General features: G+C 46.7%; 1 protein-coding gene across 1 annotated transcript in view; it reads right to left on the bottom strand.

Annotated features, from left to right (window-relative positions):
• LOC308320656 (uncharacterized protein) overlaps positions 1-21,197 on the bottom strand; it is a 31,485-nt gene extending 10,288 nt beyond the window's left edge. Inside the window, exon 1 of the mRNA XM_080771249.1 lies at positions 20,918-21,197. Within this exon, the coding sequence (XP_080627375.1) occupies positions 20,918-21,062 (145 nt within the window). The 5' untranslated portion in view covers positions 21,063-21,197. The remainder of the gene's footprint in view (positions 1-20,917) is intronic.
• Positions 21,198-23,997: the final 2,800 nt, after the last annotated feature.

Below are 23,997 nucleotides of genomic sequence, written 5' to 3' on the forward strand. Positions count from 1 at the left end.
ATTCTCTGGTGACGTTTGAGATGACTGCTCTGGCTGAACCTAGTCCCACACTGGTCACAGGCATAGGGCTTCTCTCCTGTATGAATTCTCTGGTGAACTTTTAGATGACTGCTCACGCTGAACCTAGCCCCACACTGGTCACAGGCACAGGGCTTCTCTCCTGTATGAATTCTCTGGTGAACTTTTAGTTGACCGCTCCAGCTGAACCTGCTCCCACACTGGTCACAGGCATAGGGCTTCTCTCCTGTATGAATTCTCTGGTGACCTTTTAGTTCATTGCTCCGGCTGAAACTGCTCCCACACTGGTCACAGGTGTAGGGCTTCTCTCCTGTATGACTTCTCTGGTGACGTTTGAGACTACTCCTCATGCTGAACCTAGCCCAACAGTGGTCACAGGCATAGGGCTTCTCTCCTGTATGAATTCTCTGGTGACTTTTGAGGTAACTGTTCTGCCTGAAACTAGTCCCACACTGGTCACAGGCATAGGGCTTCTCTCCTGTATGAATTCTCTGGTGAACTTTTAGTTGACTGCTCTTGCTGAACCTGCTCCCACACTGATCACAGGCGTAAGGCTTCTCTCCTGAATGAATTATCTGGTGACTTTTGAGACTACTGCTGCGGCTGAACCTGCTCCCACACTGATCACAGGCGTAGGGCTTCTCTCCTGTATGAATTCTCTGGTGACTTTTGAGTTCACTGCTCTGGCTGAACCTAGTCCCACACTGGTCACAGGCATAGGGCTTCTCTCCCGTATGAATTATCTGGTGAACTTTTAGTTGACTGCTCCGGCTGAAGCTGCTCCCACACTGGTCACAGGCGTAGGGCTTCTCTCCTGAATGAATTCTCTGGTGACTTTTGAGATGACTGCTCTGGCTGAACCTAGTCCCACACTGGTCACAGTCATAGGGCTTCTCTCCTGTATTAATTCTCTGGTGAACTTTTATACGACTGCTCACGCTGAACCTGCTCCCACACTGGTCACAGTCGTAGGGCTTCTCTCCTGTATGAATTCTCTGGTGACTTTTGAGAGCACTGCTCACGCTGAACTTGGCCCCACACTGGTCACAGGCGTAGGGCTTCTCTCCTGTATGAATTCTCTGGTGACTTTTGAGAGCACTGCTCTGTCTGAACCTGCTCCCACACTGGTCACAGGCGTAGGGCTTCTCTCCTGTATGATTTCTCTGGTGACTTTTGAGTTCACTGCTCCAGCTGAACCTGCTCCCACACTGGTCACAGACATGTTTGAGTTGGGCAGGAAAGACATCTGGGATGGAGAATGAGGAGAGAGAAACAGAGGCTAAATAAGATGTTTTAAAAATAACATGCAAGTTGTGTTGGTATTTCGGGATGGTTATTATTGGGTACCGAAATTGGGTTCCAAGTAGGAACCGAATGAACACATGGTTGGTACCGGGTACCCATACAAATAATTACATTTCGGTTCTGCCTATCGGTTCCTGACCTAAACGTGAAGTCAAGCACTATTTATGTATTTAACAGCTAACTCCGGTAAAGCACCGTTGTACGGAGATGTATAGCTGCGTGTCTCTCTGTAACACACCGTCGAATGGAGGAGTAGACAGCTGGAATAGTCCGAGCACACGCTCTGCATTCCTCCTCCTCCCCTCCCCTTTCTTGTTTTGACTACCTGATAAATGTCAAGCACCATAGAGTCAGTCTCACTCTCTCCAACAGACATCATCAGGCACGCTCACAAAGCGCCCACACCCGTCAATCATTAGTAGGCTAATCACTCTGAGAAGCGCATGCGTGGATCGAGTTCCTTTTCCCCACAATGGACATTTTCGCTTCTAAACCCCTTGTTGCTTTTCCCTGTGTGCGTCAGCAGCGTCACTCACTCAGCAATAACGTGAAACGGAACACAACGATGAGTATATTTGGTTTTTAACTAGGCAATGTCCCGATACCGATACTTGTATCGGAATGCCCTCCGATATGCCCTTATTTGGTCATATCGGAATCAGCAAGTACGCACCAATCCGATACCACATTTTCAGGGACTAGGAAGAGCAGCAAGCGTTCACATCACGGTGCAGCCTGTATAGTGTGTGTGTGTGCGCGCGCTGTATGGTTTAACCCATTCTGACCTGAGATCAGATTCATACGAGGTTTCCACTGGACACACACTGGTCTGATTAACCCATTCTGACCCGAGATCAGATTCTAAAAAATGTCTGTCGTTCTTCGATTTTTCAAAAATAGCAGACCTACAAGCTCGTAGCGCGCCACTCGGTGGCGCGCTATGAGCTTGTAGATCTGCTATTTTTCAATAGCTAAAGCATGACATGATGCTAACACCAAAATGGGTTCCCGTTCAGAATGGGTTATGTCAAGTCCCAAAATCACTTGTTGCCGTGGATCGCTATGACACAGAGCTATGCTGGGACAGACAGACACAGAACAGATTCGTTGCAGCTCAGCATTGCAAAAATATTCCTATCAGCAACAGCAACTGGCCCGCTCTCTGTCAGGCATGAACTAAACTCAGTTGATCAACTGGCCCACTCTCTGTGAGGCATGAACTAAACTCAGTTGATCAACTGGCCCACTCTCTGTCAGGCATGAACTAAACTCAGTTGATCATGCTGAAATAATCTGACGCGAGACAACGGCTGCGCCTCCACTTGCAATCTAGAATTAATTATACGTCGCCGTACTGCGGAGCGCGTGCAGAAAATAGCCGATCTACAAGCTTACAGCGCGTCGTCGCGCATTGTTTATGGATGCGTTCATGACTCGTTTCTGTCACATCATAAGATACTACTGTAATGTAATGGGTATGGGATCAACTCGGAGCAGGCGGCCAGGCAACGCTGTTTGCCTGAGCCTGGGAGCTCACTGCACTACGGTAGGCAGAGAGGGACAAGACAGGCGAACGATACATTACAATAGCGAAAGGGGCCATCTTGTGGCGATAGACTGTAATAGCAGTCTCTGATTAACAAAATGAAATAATACTTTATACATTGTCTTAAAAAAAGAAAAAAAGAACTCAACTTGTGTGTGTATGTGGGGTACTTAGTTATTTTATTAATTTGACTTGTGTTTGCAGTGTTGTACATTTATTTTTAAATGTTTTGCAGTGTTCTTTTTTTTGTACTATGTGTTTGCAGTGTTAGTGTGTTACTGTACTATATATTTTTTTTTTACTTGGGGTGTGTGTGACTGTGTGTGTGTGTGTGTGTGTGTGTGTGTGTGTGTGTGTGAGAGAGTGAGAGAGAGAGAGTTAAAGTGCCAGTTTTGCACAGCACAATTGTAGCATAATTGTAGCTCACATCTGTGGAAAAGATAAATCCTTATTAGGAATAAATTTGCCTCCTGTGTGATATAGCTGAATATTAAACATTGTATTTTAACATTAATGCTGGACATATTGGTGGTGGTACTTGGTTAAAAAAAGGTTGAGAACCACTGCTGTACAGCTGCTTACCTACTTGTTTGAAGTTTGTCTTAAGTTACAGACAGTACTTTGCACTTTTTAAAAAAGCACTCTGGTATCTGTATTCAGTATCGGCTAACACAGAAATTGTTGGATCGGAATCGGATCGGAAACGAAAAAAGTGTATCGGGACATCCCTATTTTTAACACTGTCTCTCTCTCTCTCTCTCCACCTAGCCTACTAGCCTACTTCCTTAATGTAAACGAAGTCCACACCCACAACACCCGAGGGAGTGCAACAAACCATGTACAGCCCAGATTCGGCACAAACAAGGGACTAAATTCTTTTCGCTCCTATGCCACCAAAATGTGGAACGCCCTACCAACAGTCATTAAGACATGTGAATCCCTTGACTCCTTCAAAACCGCTCTCAAAGGGCACCTACGCATGGCTGCAATTCGAAACTGGCCTCTGTAAAATCTGATTCCTCAGGTCCCCAGTTTCTCTCTAAAATGCACTATTTTAATCATTAAATGAAATTAATCCAGCCAGATCGGCGCGGGTAAAACCCGGAAATGCCATAGTAGGGCTACTCTCCACCCAGCATGCATGTGCGCGCTGCTGCACAATGTCTGTGACTGTGAGACTTTGACACAATAATAATATATATAAATATAAATATAACACTTTCCCTCTATCTGTGACCAGCTCCTCACACACACAACTCCTCTCTCGTGCATGCACGCCTGCTCAATCCCAGCAACTGTTTGGGTAAATGTATTTCTTTCCGATCCCAATGGAAATATTGCTGGTTTAGCGGGACGAAACGATACACATGCGGGATGGTACGGGACTAAATGCGACTTATTTTTTATTGCGGGCGGGAGCGGCGGACAGGCGGTCACTGCGGGCGGTCAAAATAAAATCATTGCGGGAGCCGCCGCCTTCGCCGAAGGCATGGGGAGACAATTATAACTACAGTTTGAGTTTAGTGCTAGGACTCCTAGCCTAGGAGGAACTTAAGAATGTCTCAGTTACTCCACCACAACATGTGTGTAGGCTACATGTGCTGTCTGTTGAAGATTAAATCAAAGTGTACAATACATTGACATGATGAAAACATGCACATACTTATTCTGTGTAACTTTATCACAGGCTGCTTCAGCATGGCTGCCTGGATCTGTTCCTTCTCTGACGCAGCATCGGTCCACTCTGATGATGGTCCACGTTTGAGGTCCGCTTTTACCGTCTGGGATGTGACTTTACTCGCTGACATGTTGTGGTCTTTGAGAGAGAGAGAGAGAGAGAGTTAAAGTGCCAGTTTTGCACAGCACGATTGTATAGCATAATTGTAGCTCACATCTGTGGAAAAGATAAATCCTTATTAGGAATAAATTTGCCTCCTGTGTGATATAGCTGAATATTTAACATTGTATTGTAACATTAATGCTGGACATATTGGTGGTGGTACTTGGTTAAAAAAAGGTTGAGAACCACTGCTGTACAGCTGCTTACCTACTTGTTTGAAGTTTGTCTTAAGTTACAGACAGTACTTTGCACTTTTTAAAAAAGCACTCTGGTATCTGTATTCAGTATCGGCTAACACAGAAATTGTTGGATCGGAATCGGATCGGAAACGAAAAAAGTGTATCGGGACATCCCTATTTTTAACACAGTCTCTCTCTCTCTCTCCACCTAGCCTACTAGCCTACTTCCTTAATGTAAACGAAGTCCACACCCACAACACCAGAGGGAGTGCAACAAACCATGTACAACCCAGATTCGGCACAAACAAGGGACTAAATTATTTTCGCTCCTATGCCACCAAAATGTGGAACGCCCTACCAACAGTCATTAAGACATGTGAATCCCTTGACTCCTTCAAAACCGCTCTCAAAGGGCACCTACGGACGGCTGCAATTCGAAACTGGCCTCTGTAAAATCTGATTCCGCCCCCACCCCACCCCCCCCCCCCCCTTTTTTCCCCTCACTGTATATGTATATGTATCTTTTCCCTTTTTGCTTATATATGATGAATTCCTGTTCTGTTCTTTAACTACATAGAAGTGTCTATTTGTATGTCTCTATATGTTTTGATGAATTGAACAATGTGGACCCTGTTGTAAACAAGTGTAATGCTTAATTGGGTCGTCCACTCACAGTTGACAGTCTCTGTATTGAGTTTGTGCTTGAAATGTACTGTCATTCTACAAACTGTTAATAAATATTTCAATCAATCAAAAAAAGCCCTGGTCCAATGCTTACAGCGAGTGTCTCTCTCTGACGCCTTGTGGAAGTACCTTCCACAGCCCACTGGTCATATTTCCACTCCCGTGCGCTGTTTTTCTAATACCAGCAAATAAACAAAACGACGTAACCACTCACCGAAATAAAGCCTGCTAGACCTTAAGGTAAAAGTCTATTCTCGAACCTGGGAAGCGTCTCGGGTCCCCAGTTTCTCTCTAAAATGCACTATTTTAATCATTAAATGAAATTAATCCAGCCAGATCGGCGCGGGTAAAACCCGGAAATGCCATAGTAGGGCTACTCTCCACCCAGCATGCATGTGCGCGCTGCTGCGCAATGTCTGTGACTGTGAGACTTTGACACAATAATAATATATATAAATATAAATATAACACTTTCCCTCTATCTGTGACCAGCTCCTCACACACATAACTCCTCTCTCGTGCATGCACGCCTGCTCAATCCCAGCAACTGTTTGGGTAAATGTATTTCTTTCCCCGATCCCAATGGAAATATTGCTGGTTTAGCGGGACGAAACGATACACATGCGGGATGGTACGGGACTAAATGCGACTTATTTTTGTTGCGGGCGGGAGCGGCGGACAGGCGGTCACTGCGGGCGGTCAAAATAAAATCATTGCGGGCGCCGCCGCCTTCGCCGAAGGCATGGGGAGACAATTAACTACAGTTTGAGTTTAGTGCTAGGACTCCTAGGAGGAACTTAAGAATTGCTCAGTTACTCCACAACAACATGTGTGTAGGCTACATGTGCTGTCTGTTGAAGATTAAATCAAAGTGTACAATACAGTGAAATTAAAACATGCACATACTTATTCTGTGTAACTTTATCACAGGCTGCTTCAGCATGGCTGCCTGGATCTGTTCCTTCTCTGACGCAGCATCGGTCCACTCTGATGATGGTCCACGTTTGAGGTCCGCTTTTACCGTCTGTGATGTGACTTTACTCGCTGACATGTTGTGGTCTTTGACCCATGCAGTCCTCTGCTCTGCTTCTTGACTAAACTCTCCCAGATCAACAGTGGACACTAGAACACAGTGACTAAATGCTAATCTAATCTAACTGTAATAGAGAGCAAAGCAATGGCCGCCGCTGTTTGTCTGACTGAAACGTGTCCCCCTTTTGGGCAGCGTCTAGTGAACAGATCTAATGAACAGATTTAAGACTTCCGGTGGACGATCTCTTCAAAATAAGAGTACCCTCTAGAGTATGAAAAAAAAGTTTCATTTGCACATTAAAACTACAAATTAAGCATTTAAATGATGCTATATGATGCTAGAAGACACACATTATGTTTCTGTGTAAAAATAAGTAATTAAATAATAATAATAGTAATAATAAAGTCATCTAAATGCATAAATGCTCATCACTGGAGTGCATGGACTTTATAAAGTGGACACTGGACAAAAGACGGCTCCGCGAGGCAACTATCTGGACATACCCACGCGTCCGGGGAGATGTCCTCTACCACCCCACAGTCTCCGCTAAGCGGGAGAGGTGTAAAATTCAGAGCAGCAGAGCTTCTACTGGGGTCAATGCAAAAAAAAATACCGTTTCCGGACCCAGACTGGACACTGGACAAAAGACGGCTCCGCGAGGCAACTATCTGGACATACCCACGCGTCCGGGGAGATGTCCTCTACCACCCCACAGTCTCCGCTAAGCGGGAGAGGTGTAAAATTCAGAGCAGCAGACCTTCTATTGGGGTCAACACTCAAAAAAGTGCCGTTTCCAGACACAGAATGGACACTGGACAAAGAGGCCTCCGCGAGGCAACTATCTGGACACACCCACGCGTTCAGGGAGATGTCCTGTACCACACCCCAGTCTCCGCTAAGCGGGAGAGGTGTAAAATTCACAGCAGCAGAGCTTCTAATGGGGTCAATGCAAAAAAATGTACCGTTTCCGGACCCAGACTGGACACTGGACAAAAGACGGCTCCGCGAGGCAACTATCTGGACATACCCACGCGTCCGGGGAGATGTCCTCTACCACCCCACAGTCTCCGCTAAGCGGGAGAGGTGTAAAATTCAGAGCAGCAGAGCTTCTACTGGGGTCAATGCAAAAAAAAATACCGTTTCCGGACCCAGACTGGACACTGGACAAAAGACGGCTCCGCGAGGCAACTATCTGGACATACCCACGCGTCCGGGGAGATGTCCTCTACCACCCCACAGTCTCCGCTAAGCGGGAGAGGTGTAAAATTCAGAGCAGCAGACCTTCTATTGGGGTCAACACTCAAAAAAGTGCCGTTTCCAGACACAGAATGGACACTGGACAAAGAGGCCTCCGCGAGGCAACTATCTGGACACACCCACGCGTTCAGGGAGATGTCCTGTACCACACCCCAGTCTCCGCTAAGCGGGAGAGGTGTAAAATTCACAGCAGCAGAGCTTCTAATGGGGTCAATGCAAAAAAATGTACCGTTTCCGGACCCAGACTGGACACTGGACAAAAGACGGCTCCGCGAGGCAACTATCTGGACATACCCACGCGTCCGGGGAGATGTCCTCTACCACCCCACAGTCTCCGCTAAGCGGGAGAGGTGTAAAATTCAGAGCAGCAGAGCTTCTACTGGGGTCAATGCAAAAAAAAATACCGTTTCCGGAACCAGACTGGACACTGGACAAAAGACGGCTCCGCGAGGCAACTATCTGGACATACCCACGCGTCCGGGGAGATGTCCTCTACCACCCCACAGTCTCCGCTAAGCGGGAGAGGTGTAAAATTCAGAGCAGCAGACCTTCTATTGGGGTCAACACTCAAAAAAGTGCCGTTTCCAGACACAGAATGGACACTGGACAAAGAGGCCTCCGCGAGGCAACTATCTGGACACACCCACGCGTTCAGGGAGATGTCCTCTACCACACCCCAGTCTCCGCTAAGCGGGAGAGGTGTAAAATTCACAGCAGCAGAGCTTCTAATGGGGTCAATGCAAAAAAATGTACCGTTTCCGGACCCAGACTGGACACTGGACAAAAGACGGCTCCGCGAGGCAACTATCTGGACATACCCACGCGTCCGGGGAGATGTCCTCTACCACCCCACAGTCTCCGCTAAGCGGGAGAGGTGTAAAATTCAGAGCAGCAGAGCTTCTACTGGGGTCAATGCAAAAAAGAAGTACCGTTTCCGGACCCAGACTGGACACTGGACAAAAGACGGCTCCGCGAGGCAACTATCTGGACATACCCACGCGTCCGGGGAGATGTCCTCTACCACCCCACAGTCTCCGCTAAGCGGGAGAGGTGTAAAATTCAGAGCAGCAGAGCTTCTACTGGGGTCAATGCAAAAAAAAATACCGTTTCCGGACCCAGACTGGACACTGGACAAAAGACGGCTCCGCGAGGCAACTATCTGGACATACCCACGCGTCCGGGGAGATGTCCTCTACCACCCCACAGTCTCCGCTAAGCGGGAGAGGTGTAAAATTCAGAGCAGCAGACCTTCTATTGGGGTCAACACTCAAAAAAGTGCCGTTTCCAGACACAGAATGGACACTGGACAAAGAGGCCTCCGCGAGGCAACTATCTGGACACACCCACGCGTTCAGGGAGATGTCCTGTACCACACCCCAGTCTCCGCTAAGCGGGAGAGGTGTAAAATTCACAGCAGCAGAGCTTCTAATGGGGTCAATGCAAAAAAATGTACCGTTTCCGGACCCAGACTGGACACTGGACAAAAGACGGCTCCGCGAGGCAACTATCTGGACATACCCACGCGTCCGGGGAGATGTCCTCTACCACCCCACAGTCTCCGCTAAGCGGGAGAGGTGTAAAATTCAGAGCAGCAGAGCTTCTACTGGGGTCAATGCAAAAAAAAATACCGTTTCCGGACCCAGACTGGACACTGGACAAAAGACGGCTCCGCGAGGCAACTATCTGGACATACCCACGCGTCCGGGGAGATGTCCTCTACCACCCCACAGTCTCCGCTAAGCGGGAGAGGTGTAAAATTCAGAGCAGCAGACCTTCTATTGGGGTCAACACTCAAAAAAGTGCCGTTTCCAGACACAGAATGGACACTGGACAAAGAGGCCTCCGCGAGGCAACTATCTGGACACACCCACGCGTTCAGGGAGATGTCCTGTACCACACCCCAGTCTCCGCTAAGCGGGAGAGGTGTAAAATTCACAGCAGCAGAGCTTCTAATGGGGTCAATGCAAAAAAATGTACCGTTTCCGGACCCAGACTGGACACTGGACAAAAGACGGCTCCGCGAGGCAACTATCTGGACATACCCACGCGTCCGGGGAGATGTCCTCTACCACCCCACAGTCTCCGCTAAGCGGGAGAGGTGTAAAATTCAGAGCAGCAGAGCTTCTACTGGGGTCAATGCAAAAAAAAGTACCGTTTCCGGACCCAGACTGGACACTGGACAAAAGACGGCTCCGCGAGGCAACTATCTGGACATACCCACGCGTCCGGGGAGATGTCCTCTACCACCCCACAGTCTCCGCTAAGCGGGAGAGGTGTAAAATTCAGAGCAGCAGAGCTTCTACTGGGGTCAATGCAAAAAAAAATACCGTTTCCGGAACCAGACTGGACACTGGACAAAAGACGGCTCCGCGAGGCAACTATCTGGACATACCCACGCGTCCGGGGAGATGTCCTCTACCACCCCACAGTCTCCGCTAAGCGGGAGAGGTGTAAAATTCAGAGCAGCAGACCTTCTATTGGGGTCAACACTCAAAAAAGTGCCGTTTCCAGACACAGAATGGACACTGGACAAAGAGGCCTCCGCGAGGCAACTATCTGGACACACCCACGCGTTCAGGGAGATGTCCTCTACCACACCCCAGTCTCCGCTAAGCGGGAGAGGTGTAAAATTCACAGCAGCAGAGCTTCTAATGGGGTCAATGCAAAAAAATGTACCGTTTCCGGACCCAGACTGGACACTGGACAAAAGACGGCTCCGCGAGGCAACTATCTGGACATACCCACGCGTCCGGGGAGATGTCCTCTACCACCCCACAGTCTCCGCTAAGCGGGAGAGGTGTAAAATTCAGAGCAGCAGAGCTTCTACTGGGGTCAATGCAAAAAAAAGTACCGTTTCCGGACCCAGACTGGACACTGGACAAAAGACGGCTCCGCGAGGCAACTATCTGGACATACCCACGCGTCCGGGGAGATGTCCTCTACCACCCCACAGTCTCCGCTAAGCGGGAGAGGTGTAAAATTCAGAGCAGCAGAGCTTCTACTGGGGTCAATGCAAAAAAAAATACCGTTTCCGGACCCAGACTGGACACTGGACAAAAGACGGCTCCGCGAGGCAACTATCTGGACATACCCACGCGTCCGGGGAGATGTCCTCTACCACCCCACAGTCTCCGCTAAGCGGGAGAGGTGTAAAATTCAGAGCAGCAGACCTTCTATTGGGGTCAACACTCAAAAAAGTGCCGTTTCCAGACACAGAATGGACACTGGACAAAGAGGCCTCCGCGAGGCAACTATCTGGACACACCCACGCGTTCAGGGAGATGTCCTGTACCACACCCCAGTCTCCGCTAAGCGGGAGAGGTGTAAAATTCACAGCAGCAGAGCTTCTAATGGGGTCAATGCAAAAAAATGTACCGTTTCCGGACCCAGACTGGACACTGGACAAAAGACGGCTCCGCGAGGCAACTATCTGGACATACCCACGCGTCCGGGGAGATGTCCTCTACCACCCCACAGTCTCCGCTAAGCGGGAGAGGTGTAAAATTCAGAGCAGCAGAGCTTCTACTGGGGTCAATGCAAAAAAAAATACCGTTTCCGGACCCAGACTGGACACTGGACAAAAGACGGCTCCGCGAGGCAACTATCTGGACATACCCACGCGTCCGGGGAGATGTCCTCTACCACCCCACAGTCTCCGCTAAGCGGGAGAGGTGTAAAATTCAGAGCAGCAGACCTTCTATTGGGGTCAACACTCAAAAAAGTGCCGTTTCCAGACCCAGACTGGACCTCTTTGTCCAGTGTCCATTCTGGGTCTGGAAACGGCACTTTTTTGAGTATTGACCCCAATAGAAGGTCTGCTGCTCTGAATTTTACACCTCTCCCGCTTAGCGGAGACTGGGGTGTGGTAGAGGACATCTCCCCGGACGCGTGGGTATGTCCAGATAGTTGCCTCGCGGAGGCCTCTTTGTCCAGTGTCCATTCTGGGTCTGGAAACGGCACTTTTTTGAGTGTTGACCCCAATAGAAGGTCTGCTGCTCTGAATTTTACACCTCTCCCGCTTAGCGGAGACTATGGGGTGGTAGAGGACATCTCCCCGGACGCGTGGGTATGTCCAGATAGTTGCCTCGCGGAGGCCTCTTTGTCCAGTGTCCAGTCTGGGTCTGGAAACGGCACTTTTTTGAGTGTTGACCCCAATAGAAGGTCTGCTGCTCTGAATTTTACACCTCTCCCGCTTAGCGGAGATTGTGGGGTGGTAGAGGACATCTCCCCGGACGCGTGGGTATGTCCAGATAGTTGCCTCGCGGAGGCCTCTTTGTCCAGTGTCCAGTCTGGGTCCGGAAACGGTAATTTTTTTTGCATTGACCCCAGTAGAAGCTCTGCTGCTCTGAATTTTACACCTCTCCCGCTTAGCGGAGACTGTGGGGTGGTAGAGGACATCTCCCCGGACGCGTGGGTATGTCCAGATAGTTGCCTCGCGGAGCCGTCTTTTGTCCAGTGTCCAGTCTGGGTCCGGAAACGGTACATTTTTTTGCATTGACCCCATTAGAAGCTCTGCTGCTGTGAATTTTACACCTCTCCCGCTTAGCGGAGACTGGGGTGTGGTACAGGACATCTCCCTGAACGCGTGGGTATGTCCAGATAGTTGCCTCGCGGAGGCCTCTTTGTCCAGTGTCCATTCTGGGTCTGGAAACGGCACTTTTTTGAGTATTGACCCCAATAGAAGGTCTGCTGCTCTGAATTTTACACCTCTCCCGCTTAGCGGAGACTGGGGTGTGGTAGAGGACATCTCCCCGGACGCGTGGGTATGTCCAGATAGTTGCCTCGCGGAGGCCTCTTTGTCCAGTGTCCATTCTGGGTCTGGAAACGGCACTTTTTTGAGTGTTGACCCCAATAGAAGGTCTGCTGCTCTGAATTTTACACCTCTCCCGCTTAGCGGAGACTATGGGGTGGTAGAGGACATCTCCCCGGACGCGTGGGTATGTCCAGATAGTTGCCTCGCGGAGGCCTCTTTGTCCAGTGTCCATTCTGGGTCTGGAAACGGCACTTTTTTGAGTGTTGACCCCAATAGAAGGTCTGCTGCTCTGAATTTTACACCTCTCCCGCTTAGCGGAGACTGTGGGGTGGTAGAGGACATCTCCCCGGACGCGTGGGTATGTCCAGATAGTTGCCTCGCGGAGGCCTCTTTGTCCAGTGTCCAGTCTGGGTCCGGAAACGGTAATTTTTTTTGCATTGACCCCAGTAGAAGCTCTGCTGCTCTGATTTTTACACCTCTCCCGCTTAGCGGAGACTGTGGGGTGGTAGAGGACATCTCCCCGGACGCGTGGGTATGTCCAGATAGTTGCCTCGCGGAGCCGTCTTTTGTCCAGTGTCCAGTCTGGTTCCGGAAACGGTATTTTTTTTTGCATTGACCCCAGTAGAAGCTCTGCTGCTCTGAATTTTACACCTCTCCCGCTTAGCGGAGACTATGGGGTGGTAGAGGACATCTCCCCGGACGCGTGGGTATGTCCAGATAGTTGCCTCGCGGAGCCGTCTTTTGTCCAGTGTCCACTTTATAAAGTCCATGCACTCCAGTGAATAGCATTTATCCATTTAGATAACTTTTTTATGTTATTTAATTACTTATTTTTACACAGAAACATAATGTGTGTCTTTACAATAACTGTAATGTAATAATAATACTAATAATTTAATGTAAAAATTATTTAATTAACGAATTAAATAACCTTATTTTATTCTGAAAGCAACCGGATGTCTTAAATCTGCTAGCTCTCAGACCGGAAGTTCTAAAACTGCTCATAAGACGGAGCCCCCCTTTTGACTGATTGTTCCTTACTTCCTTTATCCTGTTTGTGCCACAGCCGCCTGCCGTCCAGACGCCCCTCCAGTGCCGTATCCAGGGAATAATCAGCAGGGGGGCATTCATATTTCCAAGGGGGGCACTTGATTTTTCAAGTTCACATCCATATATAGCAATTAAGCTCTCACATTGGCCTATACAATAAAACAACACAAAAGGCTTGGAGAAGGGCTACAAGTATAGGTTCCAATTATACACCAAAACAAATAATATAGCCTAATTATTGTAGCCAACAGAACAAACAAACAAACATAGCCTATATACTGTCATGTGGAAACACGATCGCATCGCACCAACAACACAATGAACACAATGAGCATCTCCACGGCGGGAGGAAAGTAGAAAAAAAAGACTATAGCCTATGCACCAACCATTAATCACCAACAAATAGTTGAGCATTTAGGCTTATAGTGTCTTTTATATGTGGCCATCTCCACGGTAGGGGAATATGAGTAAAAGTTTATGCACCAACCAAAAACAACAAGTCTATATAGTGTATTTATGTCGGGAGGCAAAGGGGGGGGGGGGGGGGATCTGCGCGTCTGCAGATTGCGCGTTTGCCATTATGAAGGCTACTTGGGTATTTGTCCCGTTTTACCTGATTCAGTGACGGTGTGCCAGAACCTCTGGCTTCTCTGGTGGAGAAGCATGCGGTGGTGGTGGAGGTCCGAAAGTTGAGCTGCTGCTGTGGAAGTTAAACAGCAGCCCTCTGCCTCACTGGAATAATGCTATCCGACACTCGCGAACCCCCAGTAATGTGATCCGACGACCGAATTTCGTTGTGCATTTAGTAGTGCTCGGTGCTCGAATGACTCCCCGCAATATTAACAACAACAGGCGACATGGCGTTGGTTTCAGTATCGTCATCAGTCTGCCTTTCTGAAGGTGCTGGTGGGTTTATAGAGTTTGGTGTTTTGGCTTTGAGCCAGTTCCTAATATCCATGATAAAATTTTACCGGTTTGGGTTTGTTTTCACTGTGACTGAAGTCTGAAAATAATATTTGAATTGACCCGGCCTGCGTGGCAACACAGGTAATGACGTAGCTTTTGGTGCGCTGCATCAAAACGAATCCGACTAGGTGCACCGACTAGGTGCCAGTGTACTTTTTATTATTGCATTTTTATTACTATGAATTAATTAGAAAATGTAAATTTATTATAAACACAAAGAACATGAAAATAACACATTATATATATTTTAAACCTGTAAAACATTAAAAATAATGGTGGTGTAGGGTTCTGGACTGGGGGGGCACAAAGTCTATCTGGGGGGGCAGTGCCCCCTAGTGCCCCCCCGTAGAAACGGCACTGCGCCCCTCCCAGTCACACAGCTCACTGTGGAGAAATAGGGTAGGGGGGGGATACGGGGAGTGAACATTGTATTCATATGCGACCACCCCCCGCGTCTGGCGTAGTGCAATGCATGTTGGGAAGAATAAGTGACTACTTTGAATGGGTCACAGTGAGTGTGTGTGTGTGTGTGTGTGTGTGTGTGTGTGTGTGTGTGTGTGTGTGTGTGTGTGTGTGACTGTGTGTGTGTGTGTGTGTGTGTGTGACTGTGTGTGACTGTGTGTGTGTGTGTGTGTGTGTGTGTGTGTGTGTGTGTGTGTGTGTGTGTGTGTGTGTGACTGTGTGTGTGTGTGACTGTGTGTGACTGTGTGTGACTGTGTGTGTGTGTGTGTGTGTGTGTGTGTGTGTGTGTGTGTGTGTGTGTGTGTGTGTGTGCAGGACACATGTGTGTGCGTGTTTGAGAGAGAAAGACACATATAGGCCCTTTCTGAAACCAGTCCCTTGACTTGAAGTGCTCTCGGGAGGTTCCCTCGTCATGAAGTGCCCCTCCAGCTGAATCAAGTTCCCTTGGTTAGGGTGCTGGGTATAAAAAAACTGTTGGAAATACACTCGCTCTCCTTGTGCAGAAACAGGAAACAGACACCATTCGTTGCCATGGTTACTATCATGCAATTGATTGTGTTAGCTGTTATTTTGTTTGTGCAGTTATATTGCATTGCAATTTGCATCGTGTATGTTTGTGTGACATGTGGATTTCATTAATATGGAAAAAGGAAATACAGTCATATGGTGGTGCCATGGTGTTTATAAATCATTGTGTTAAAAGTTGTTTTGTTTGTGTGGTTCCAAACGGGCCAAATCCTGCAAACTTTGAAAGGATGGAATATGAAATATGGGACAGATCCGTCTTGAGCACATGACTATAGAGATACTGTGAAACGATTTGCAGGATTCTTGGACCGAATCTGGAGGAGTAATTTATTTATTTTAGTAATAATTTATCCTGTGACATATAACTGAGATGCATTGGCTTGCATCGCCCTCTAGTGGTTATGCAGATTAGCACCCACAGGTGTCAGTATAATGGTAATCACAAATAATATGACACTCCTCCTCACTACATTAAGTGCATCCTACACACAAGTAGAACAAGAAAACAAATAATAATCTGTCGTAGGTCAGGTTACAGTCAGAACAAGCATAAACCACTGTAATAATAATAATTAAATAAAAGTGTTCCATTTAAATTGCAGTGGCATAAAGGTATAGCCTACAATAAGTTTGTGAGATGTAGATTGATTGATTGAAGTATTTTATTAACAGTATGCAGAATGGGTACATTTCAAACTAAAAGCACAACTCAATAGAAAAACTGTTAACTGTGGACGACACCATAAAGCTTTACACTTGTTTACAAGAGGGTCCACCATGTTCAATTCATCAGCACATATAGAGACGTACAAATATACACTTCTATATAAAAGAAAACAGGAAGTCATCATAAAAGGATAATTATATATATATATATATATATATATATATATATATATACACAAACACTGACACACAATTTTTTTAAAGTAAATGTTATTCAAAGAGTATGACATCATATGCAGTTTTCACGGACATAATAATATTTTCTCCCACAACTCCTTTCCCAGTCCTCCCCACCCACCCACCATCTTTGAGAGCGGTTTTGAAGGAGTCAAGGGATTCACATGTGAATTCACATTTTGAAAAAAAGAAAAATCTTCCTCCTTATATAACAATAAGACCTGATGATCATATTCTAGGGTGGGAAACCATCATGGCACTCCATCTTTAAACGAGCAAAGTTTCATCATCTTCATGGTTAACTTTAATCTACTGCTGTCGCTGGAAGTTATGATGTAATGAAGAAAGCAGGTAATCAAGTTATGATCAAGTTATGATGACCATGTGAAGAGTGATTATCTATCGGTCATCTCAATGGACGCTGCAACATTCCACAGAATGTCTATTTTCTCTCTCTCTGTGTGTGTGTGTGTGTGTGTGTGTGTGTGTGGGTGAGAGAGCGAGCGTGCGTACAAGCTCACAATGCGTCGTGTTGCGACGCATTACTTGTGAGCTTTTAGATCGGCTATTTTCAAATGGCCGAAATGTATAGGGTTGAAGTGGTTAATGTGTTTTAATTGTGTTTTCTAATCACAATTAAAATCTCCAAAGTAACTTGTAACTAAAGATTTCAAATAATTGTAGTGAAGTAACTGTACAAATTTTGTCTCCGAGATGTAGTGGAGTAGAAGTAAAAGTATTGGAAATTGGAAATACTCAAGTAAAGTACAAATGCCTCAAAATTGTACTTAAGTAAAAGTACTTAGTTACTTTTCACCACTGGCATGTTGTGCATGGGTAAGTGTGCACTGTGCACCACTACTACGATGGGATGTTGTTTGAGGAGAGACTACAGAGAAGTCTACAGAACTACAGAGTCAGTGGGAGCTGGTCTTCTCTCTATGAGTTCTCTTATGATATCTGAGACTACTTATCTGGCTGAACCTGCTCCCACACTGGTCACAGGCGTAGGGCTTCTCTCCTGTATGAATTCTCTGGTGACTTTTGAGAGCACTGCTCACGCTGAACCTAGCCTCACACTGGTCACAGGCGTAGGGCTTCTCTCCTGTATGAATTCTCTGGTGATTTTTGAGAGCACTGCTCACGCTGAACCTAGCCTCACACTGGTCACAGGCGTAGGGCTTCTCTCCTGTATGAATTCTCTGGTGATTTTTGAGAGCACTGCTCACGCTGAACCTAGCCTCACACTGGTCACAGGCGTAGGGCTTCTCTCCTGTATGAATTCTCTGGTGACGTTTGAGATGACTGCTGCGGCTGAACCTAGTCCCACACTGGTCACAGGCATAGGGCTTCTCTCCTGAATGAATTCTCTGGTGACTTTTGAGATGACTGCTGTGCCTGAACCTAGTCCCACACTGGTCACAGGCGTAGGGCTTCTCTCCTGTATGAATTTTCTGGTGAACTTTTAGTTGACTGCTCTGGCTGAACCTTCTCTCACACTGATCACAGGCGTAGGGCTTCTCTCCTGAATGAATTCTCTGGTGACTTTTGAGACTACTGCTGCGGCTGAACCTGCTCCCACACTGGTCACAGGCGTAGGGCTTCTCTCCTGTATGAATTTTCTGGTGAACTTTTAGACCAAAGCTCACGCTGAACCTGCTCCCACACTGGTCGCAGGCATAGGGCTTCTCTCCTGTATGAATTCTCTGGTGAACTTTTAGTTGACTCCTCCGGCTGAAGCTGCTCCCACACTGGTCACAGGCGTAGGGCTTCTCTCCCTTATGAATTCTCTGGTGAACTTTTAGTTGACTGCTCCGGCTGAAGCTGCTCCCACACTGGTCACAGGCATAGGGCTTCTCTCCTGTATGAATTCTCTGGTGTCTTTTGAGAGCACTGCTCACGCTGAACTTAGCCCCACACTGGTCACAGGCATAGGGCTTCTCTCCTGTATGAATTATCTGGTGACTTTTGAGTTCACTGCTCTGTTTGAACCTAGTCCCACACTGGTCACAGGCATAGGGCTTCTCTCCTGTATGAATTCTCTGGTGACGTTTGAGATGACTGCTGCTGCTGAACCTAGTCCCACACTGGTCACAGGCGTAGGGCTTCTCTCCTGTATGAATTCTCTGGTGAACTTTTAGTTGACTGCTCACGCTGAACCTAGTCCCACACTGGTCACAGCCGTAGGGCTTCTCTCCTGTATGAATTCTCTGGTGTTGGTTGACATGTCTATTTCTGCTGTAGAGTTGGGCAGGAAAGACATCTGGGATGGAGAATGAGGAGAGAGAAACAGAGGCTAAATAAGATGTTTTAAAAATAACATGCAAGTTGTGTTGGTATTTCGGGATGGTTATTGGGTACCGAAATTGGGTATCGAATGAACACATGGTTGGTACCGGGTACCCATACAAATAATTAAATTTCGGTTCTGCCTATCGGTTCATGACCTAAACGTGCAGTCAAGCACTATTTATTTATTTAACCGCAAACTCCGGTAAAGCACCGTTGTATGGAGATGTATAGCTGCGTGTCTCTCTGTAACACACCGTCGAATGGAGTAGACAGCTGGAATAGTCCGAGCACACGCTCTGCATTCCTCCTCCTCCTTTTACAATTTGCATCATTGTTGCCCATCCCCACCAGTCTAACGACCCTCGTCCATATAAATGCTAATGTTTGGCTTTGTTTACATGAGGAGATCACCTACTCGTGTCGTCTGGCATGTACTGTATCAAAAAACAACGCTTGCCTCTGTGCATTCCTAACCTCGCGTCACCAGGCTTTCAGTGCGTTCCTGCTGGTGAATTCCCACGTGTGGTTGAAACGAATCAAACGATGCAAAGCACGTTGTGAGTTGATCATGTGGAGCCTGCTTTTAGCTGGTGTCGATCTTTAAAGCTGACCTACAAGCCCACACTGTGTTGCAAAAGCGGCTGTGGTGGGCTTACAAATCGCCGGGGCAGAGCTACTGCATAACAGTAACGGCAGACGAGACGACATTCACGACAGAGAAGCGGAGTAGCCGCGCCGGGTCCTTCATGTTTCACGTTTGCTGTCGTCATACCGTAAATTCATAATTATATAAGTTTCTCAAACGTAACTTTCAAGTGAACTTTATGGAAACTTTAGGGAGGAGTCTTTCATGCCTGGCTGCGGTGAACAAACACGTGTGATTCAGCACAGTGTCACAGACAGCAGTGAAGACGTTCTTAACTTTCTGTGTGTGCACTGACTGCACTGACTGCACCGACTGCACAGCATTCACTCAAACTGTGTTCACATTAGTAGGTCAGGAAATAAAATTTGTTAAATATATAAAACTAGCCATCTTGTGTATATGAGAGCAAATATGTTCTTCTGGTTACAAATACAGCTCTGTGTGTGTGTGTGTGTGTGTATGTATATATATATATATATATATATATATATATATATATATATATATATATATATATATATATATATATACATATACATACATACATACCGAATTATATATATTGCCCTCACTCCACACATATAGGTGTGCCCTGGGATTTTTTGGCTATGAAAAGTGTGTATGAAAAGGTTGGGAAACACTGGTCTAGAATATGAGAAATCAAACAGACCCTTGTTGATCACATGACTACAGAGATCATGTGTATTTTTTTATCAAATCTGGAGTAATAAAAGAAAGGTTTTACACACGGCCTCCTGGTACAAAGTTTTACACCAATCGGTGCAGTTATAGGTAAAAACACGAATAGGCCAGTTATAGTGCCATCATGAGGCTGATTTGAGAATTTTCAAGTGGCATAATTTCTTCCTCTGCCTAGAGGGAATGTGCGTGCAACATTCCACAGAAATCACACGATGTGTTCATTTGCGGCAATTTGTTCAAAACGGACCACTTCTGCGAACTTTGGAAGCCAATCTTAGCCAATCAGGATGGAGTATGAAAAAAACTGAAAGACCAGTTTTGTGTAATGGCTATAGAGAGACTGTGTACCAATTCACGTGATGTTTGGACAAAATCTGTAGGTGTAGTCAAAAAATGTGTTTTGCAAAAATTGGCCTCCTTGTGGCGCTATAACAGGGCCATGTGAAATATTCGGAGCAGAGCTTCAGCTCTGGCATCCACAGAGTGTGTGTGCAGAGTTTGGCTGCGATCAAGCAAACAGTGCCAGAGATGAGCTGTCCACAGACAGACAGACAGACGGACGGACGGAGTGCAAAACATACTCTCCCCATGCCTTCGTCCTGGTGGAGACAATTAACTACAGTTTGAGTTTAGTGCTAGGACTCCTAGGAGGAACTTAAGCATTACTCATTTACTCCACCACAAAATGTGTGTGCGTGTGCTGTCTGTTGAAGATTAAATCAAAGTGTACAATACAGTGACATGAAAACATACTTATTCTGTGTAGCTTTATCACAGGCTGCTTCAGCATGGCTGCCTGGATCTGTTCCTTCTCTGACGCAGCATCGGTCCACTCTGATGATGGTCCACGTTTGAGGTCCGCTTTTACCGTCTGGGATGTGACTTTACTCGCTGACATGTTGTGGTCTTAATTGACCCAGTCCTCTGCTCTGCTTCTTGAATAAACTCTCCCAGATCAACAGTGGACAGAACAGTGACTAAACTCTCCTCCCAGATCAACATACAGAACAATGACTATTTTAAACTCTCCCAGTTCAACGTAGTGAACTAACAGTGACTATGTCTGTAACAGAGAGCAAAGCAATGGCCGCCGTCCCCGTTTTGACTGATTGTTCCTTTATCCTGTTTTCGCCACAGCCGCCTGCCGTCCAGACGCCCCTCCCAGTCCCACCGCTCACTGTGGAGAAATAGGGTAGGGGGGAAAACGGGGAGTGAACGTTGTATTCATAGGCGACTGCAATGCATGTTGGGAAGAAGTGACTACTTTGAATGGGTCACAGTTTTCTGTGCAACATCTCCGCAAATACCACTGACAGGTCGCGCGCACGTGCGCGCGTGCGCGTGCGTGTGTGTGTGTGCGTGTGTGTGTGTGTGTGTGCGTGTGTGTGTGTGTGTGTGTGTGTGTGTGTCAGTGAGAGAGAGGCTCGGGAGCGGATCATATCGTTACGTCATGTTGTAGTAGCCTATCGTTTTGTAGTCGATAGGCAGGAATAACAGACACTATAACTTCCTTTCCCCTCAAACCGGAAAAATACCAATAAAAGCTCTCGTAGCCTGCAGCTTTTATTGTGAAAAATCGGTTTGAGGGGAAAGGAAGTTCGGGTTTGTTGTTCCTGCCTGTCGACTACAAAACAATACTACAACATGACGTAACGATATCATCCTGATGACTATAAAACAATACTACAACATGACGTAACGATATCATCCTGATGACTACAAAACAATACTACAACATGACGTAACGATATCATCCTGATGACTACAAAACAATGACTACAACATGACGTAACGATATCATCCTGATGACTACAAAACAATGACTACAACATGACGTAACGATATCATCCTGATGACTACAAAACAATGACTACAACATGACGTAACGATATCATCCTGATGACTACAAAACAATGACTACAACATGACGTAACGATATCATCCTGATGACTACAAAACAATACTACAACATGACGTAACGATATCATCCTGATGACTACAAAACAATGACTACAACATGACGTAACGATATCATCCTGATGACTACAAAACAATACTACAACATGACGTAACAATATCATCCTGATGACTACAAAACAATGACTACAACATGACGTAACGATATCATCCTGATGACTACAAAACAATGACTACAACATGACGTAACGATATCATCCTGAGGACTACAAAACAATGACTACAACATGACGTAACGATATCATCCTGATGACTACAAAACAATACTACAACATGACGTAACGATATCATCCTGATGACTACAAAACAATGACTACAACATGACGTAACGATATCATCCTGATGACTACAAAACAATGACTACAACATGACGTAACGATATCATCCTGATGACTACAAAACAATACTACAACATGACGTAACGATATCATCCTGATGACTACAAAACAATACTACAACATGACGTAGCGATATCATCCTGATGACTACAAAACAATACTACAACATGACGTAACGATATCATCCTGATGACTACAAAACAATACTACAACATGACGTAACGATATCATCCTGATGACTACAAAACAATACTACAACATGACGTAACGATATCATCCTGATGACTACAAAACAATGACTACAACATGACGTAACGATATCATCCTGATGACTACAAAACAATACTACAACATGACGTAACGATATCATCCTGATGACTACAAAACAATGACTACAACATGACGTAACGATATCATCCTGATGACTACAAAACAATACTACAACATGACGTAACGATATCATCCTGATGACTACAAAACAATACTACAACATGACGTAACGATATCATCCTGATGACTAAAAAACAATACTACAACATGACGTAACGATATCATCCTGATGACTACAAAACAATGACTACAACATGACGTAACGATATCATCCTGATGACTATAAAACAATACTACAACATGACGTAACGATATCATCCGCTCCCGCCCGGATCTGATCATATACCGAAATGAAATGGTGCCCGGGCTACGGGAGACCACCACCACCTGCCTATGAAATAATCAGAATTCGCGTCACTCACCTTTGTCCAATGTTTGTGTTACACAAACACTCAACATCCATTGTCAACGGTGTTTAATGTTGGTGTATAGTGTGTGACGTGCGGGCAACGTCATCAGAGTGGTCATTGGTCAGTCGGGCAACGTCATCAGAGTGGTCATTGGTCAGTCGGGCAACGTCATCAGAGTGGTCATTGGTCAGGGCGGCGGGGTGGAGCAACGTCATCAGAGTGGTCATTGGTCAGGGCGGCGGGGTGGAATAGGCCTATATATAAGGAGGCGAAGCGACGACGCTCTCCGTTTTTCTCCTCGACAAAGGATGGAACGTCGCGCCAACTCGCCCTTTGTCTCCAACGTGGACCTCGCGCACTTCCTGTCCGACGGCGGCGACGGTGGCGACGAGACGGTGGCGGCGACCCCGACGCCGACCGCGGGGGCGGAGCACGCCCGGCTGCAGCAGGAGGACATGGACCGCCTGGAGGACGAGAACCAGGCGCTGAGGGACGAGAACAGCAAGCAGGCCCTGGAGATCAGCGCGCTGAGGCACAGCCTCAATGAGCTGCAGCTGGTCTACAGGAAGAAGGACAACAAAGACAGGAGGACCATGACCGTGGGGAGACTGCTCGGCTGGAGGAAATAGAGGCACCGTGGGTGGGCCAGAGACCACCGTGGATGGGTGGGCCAAAGACCACCGTGGATGGGTGGGCCAAAGACCACCGTGGATGGGTGGGCCAAAGACCACCGTGGTGGGTGGGCCAAAGACCACCGTTGATGGGTGGGCCAAAGACC

The sequence above is a fragment of the Protomyctophum bolini genome (genome assembly GCF_963924005.1).
Source record: "Protomyctophum bolini genome assembly, chromosome: 8".
Taxonomy (NCBI): domain Eukaryota; kingdom Metazoa; phylum Chordata; class Actinopteri; order Myctophiformes; family Myctophidae; genus Protomyctophum; species Protomyctophum bolini.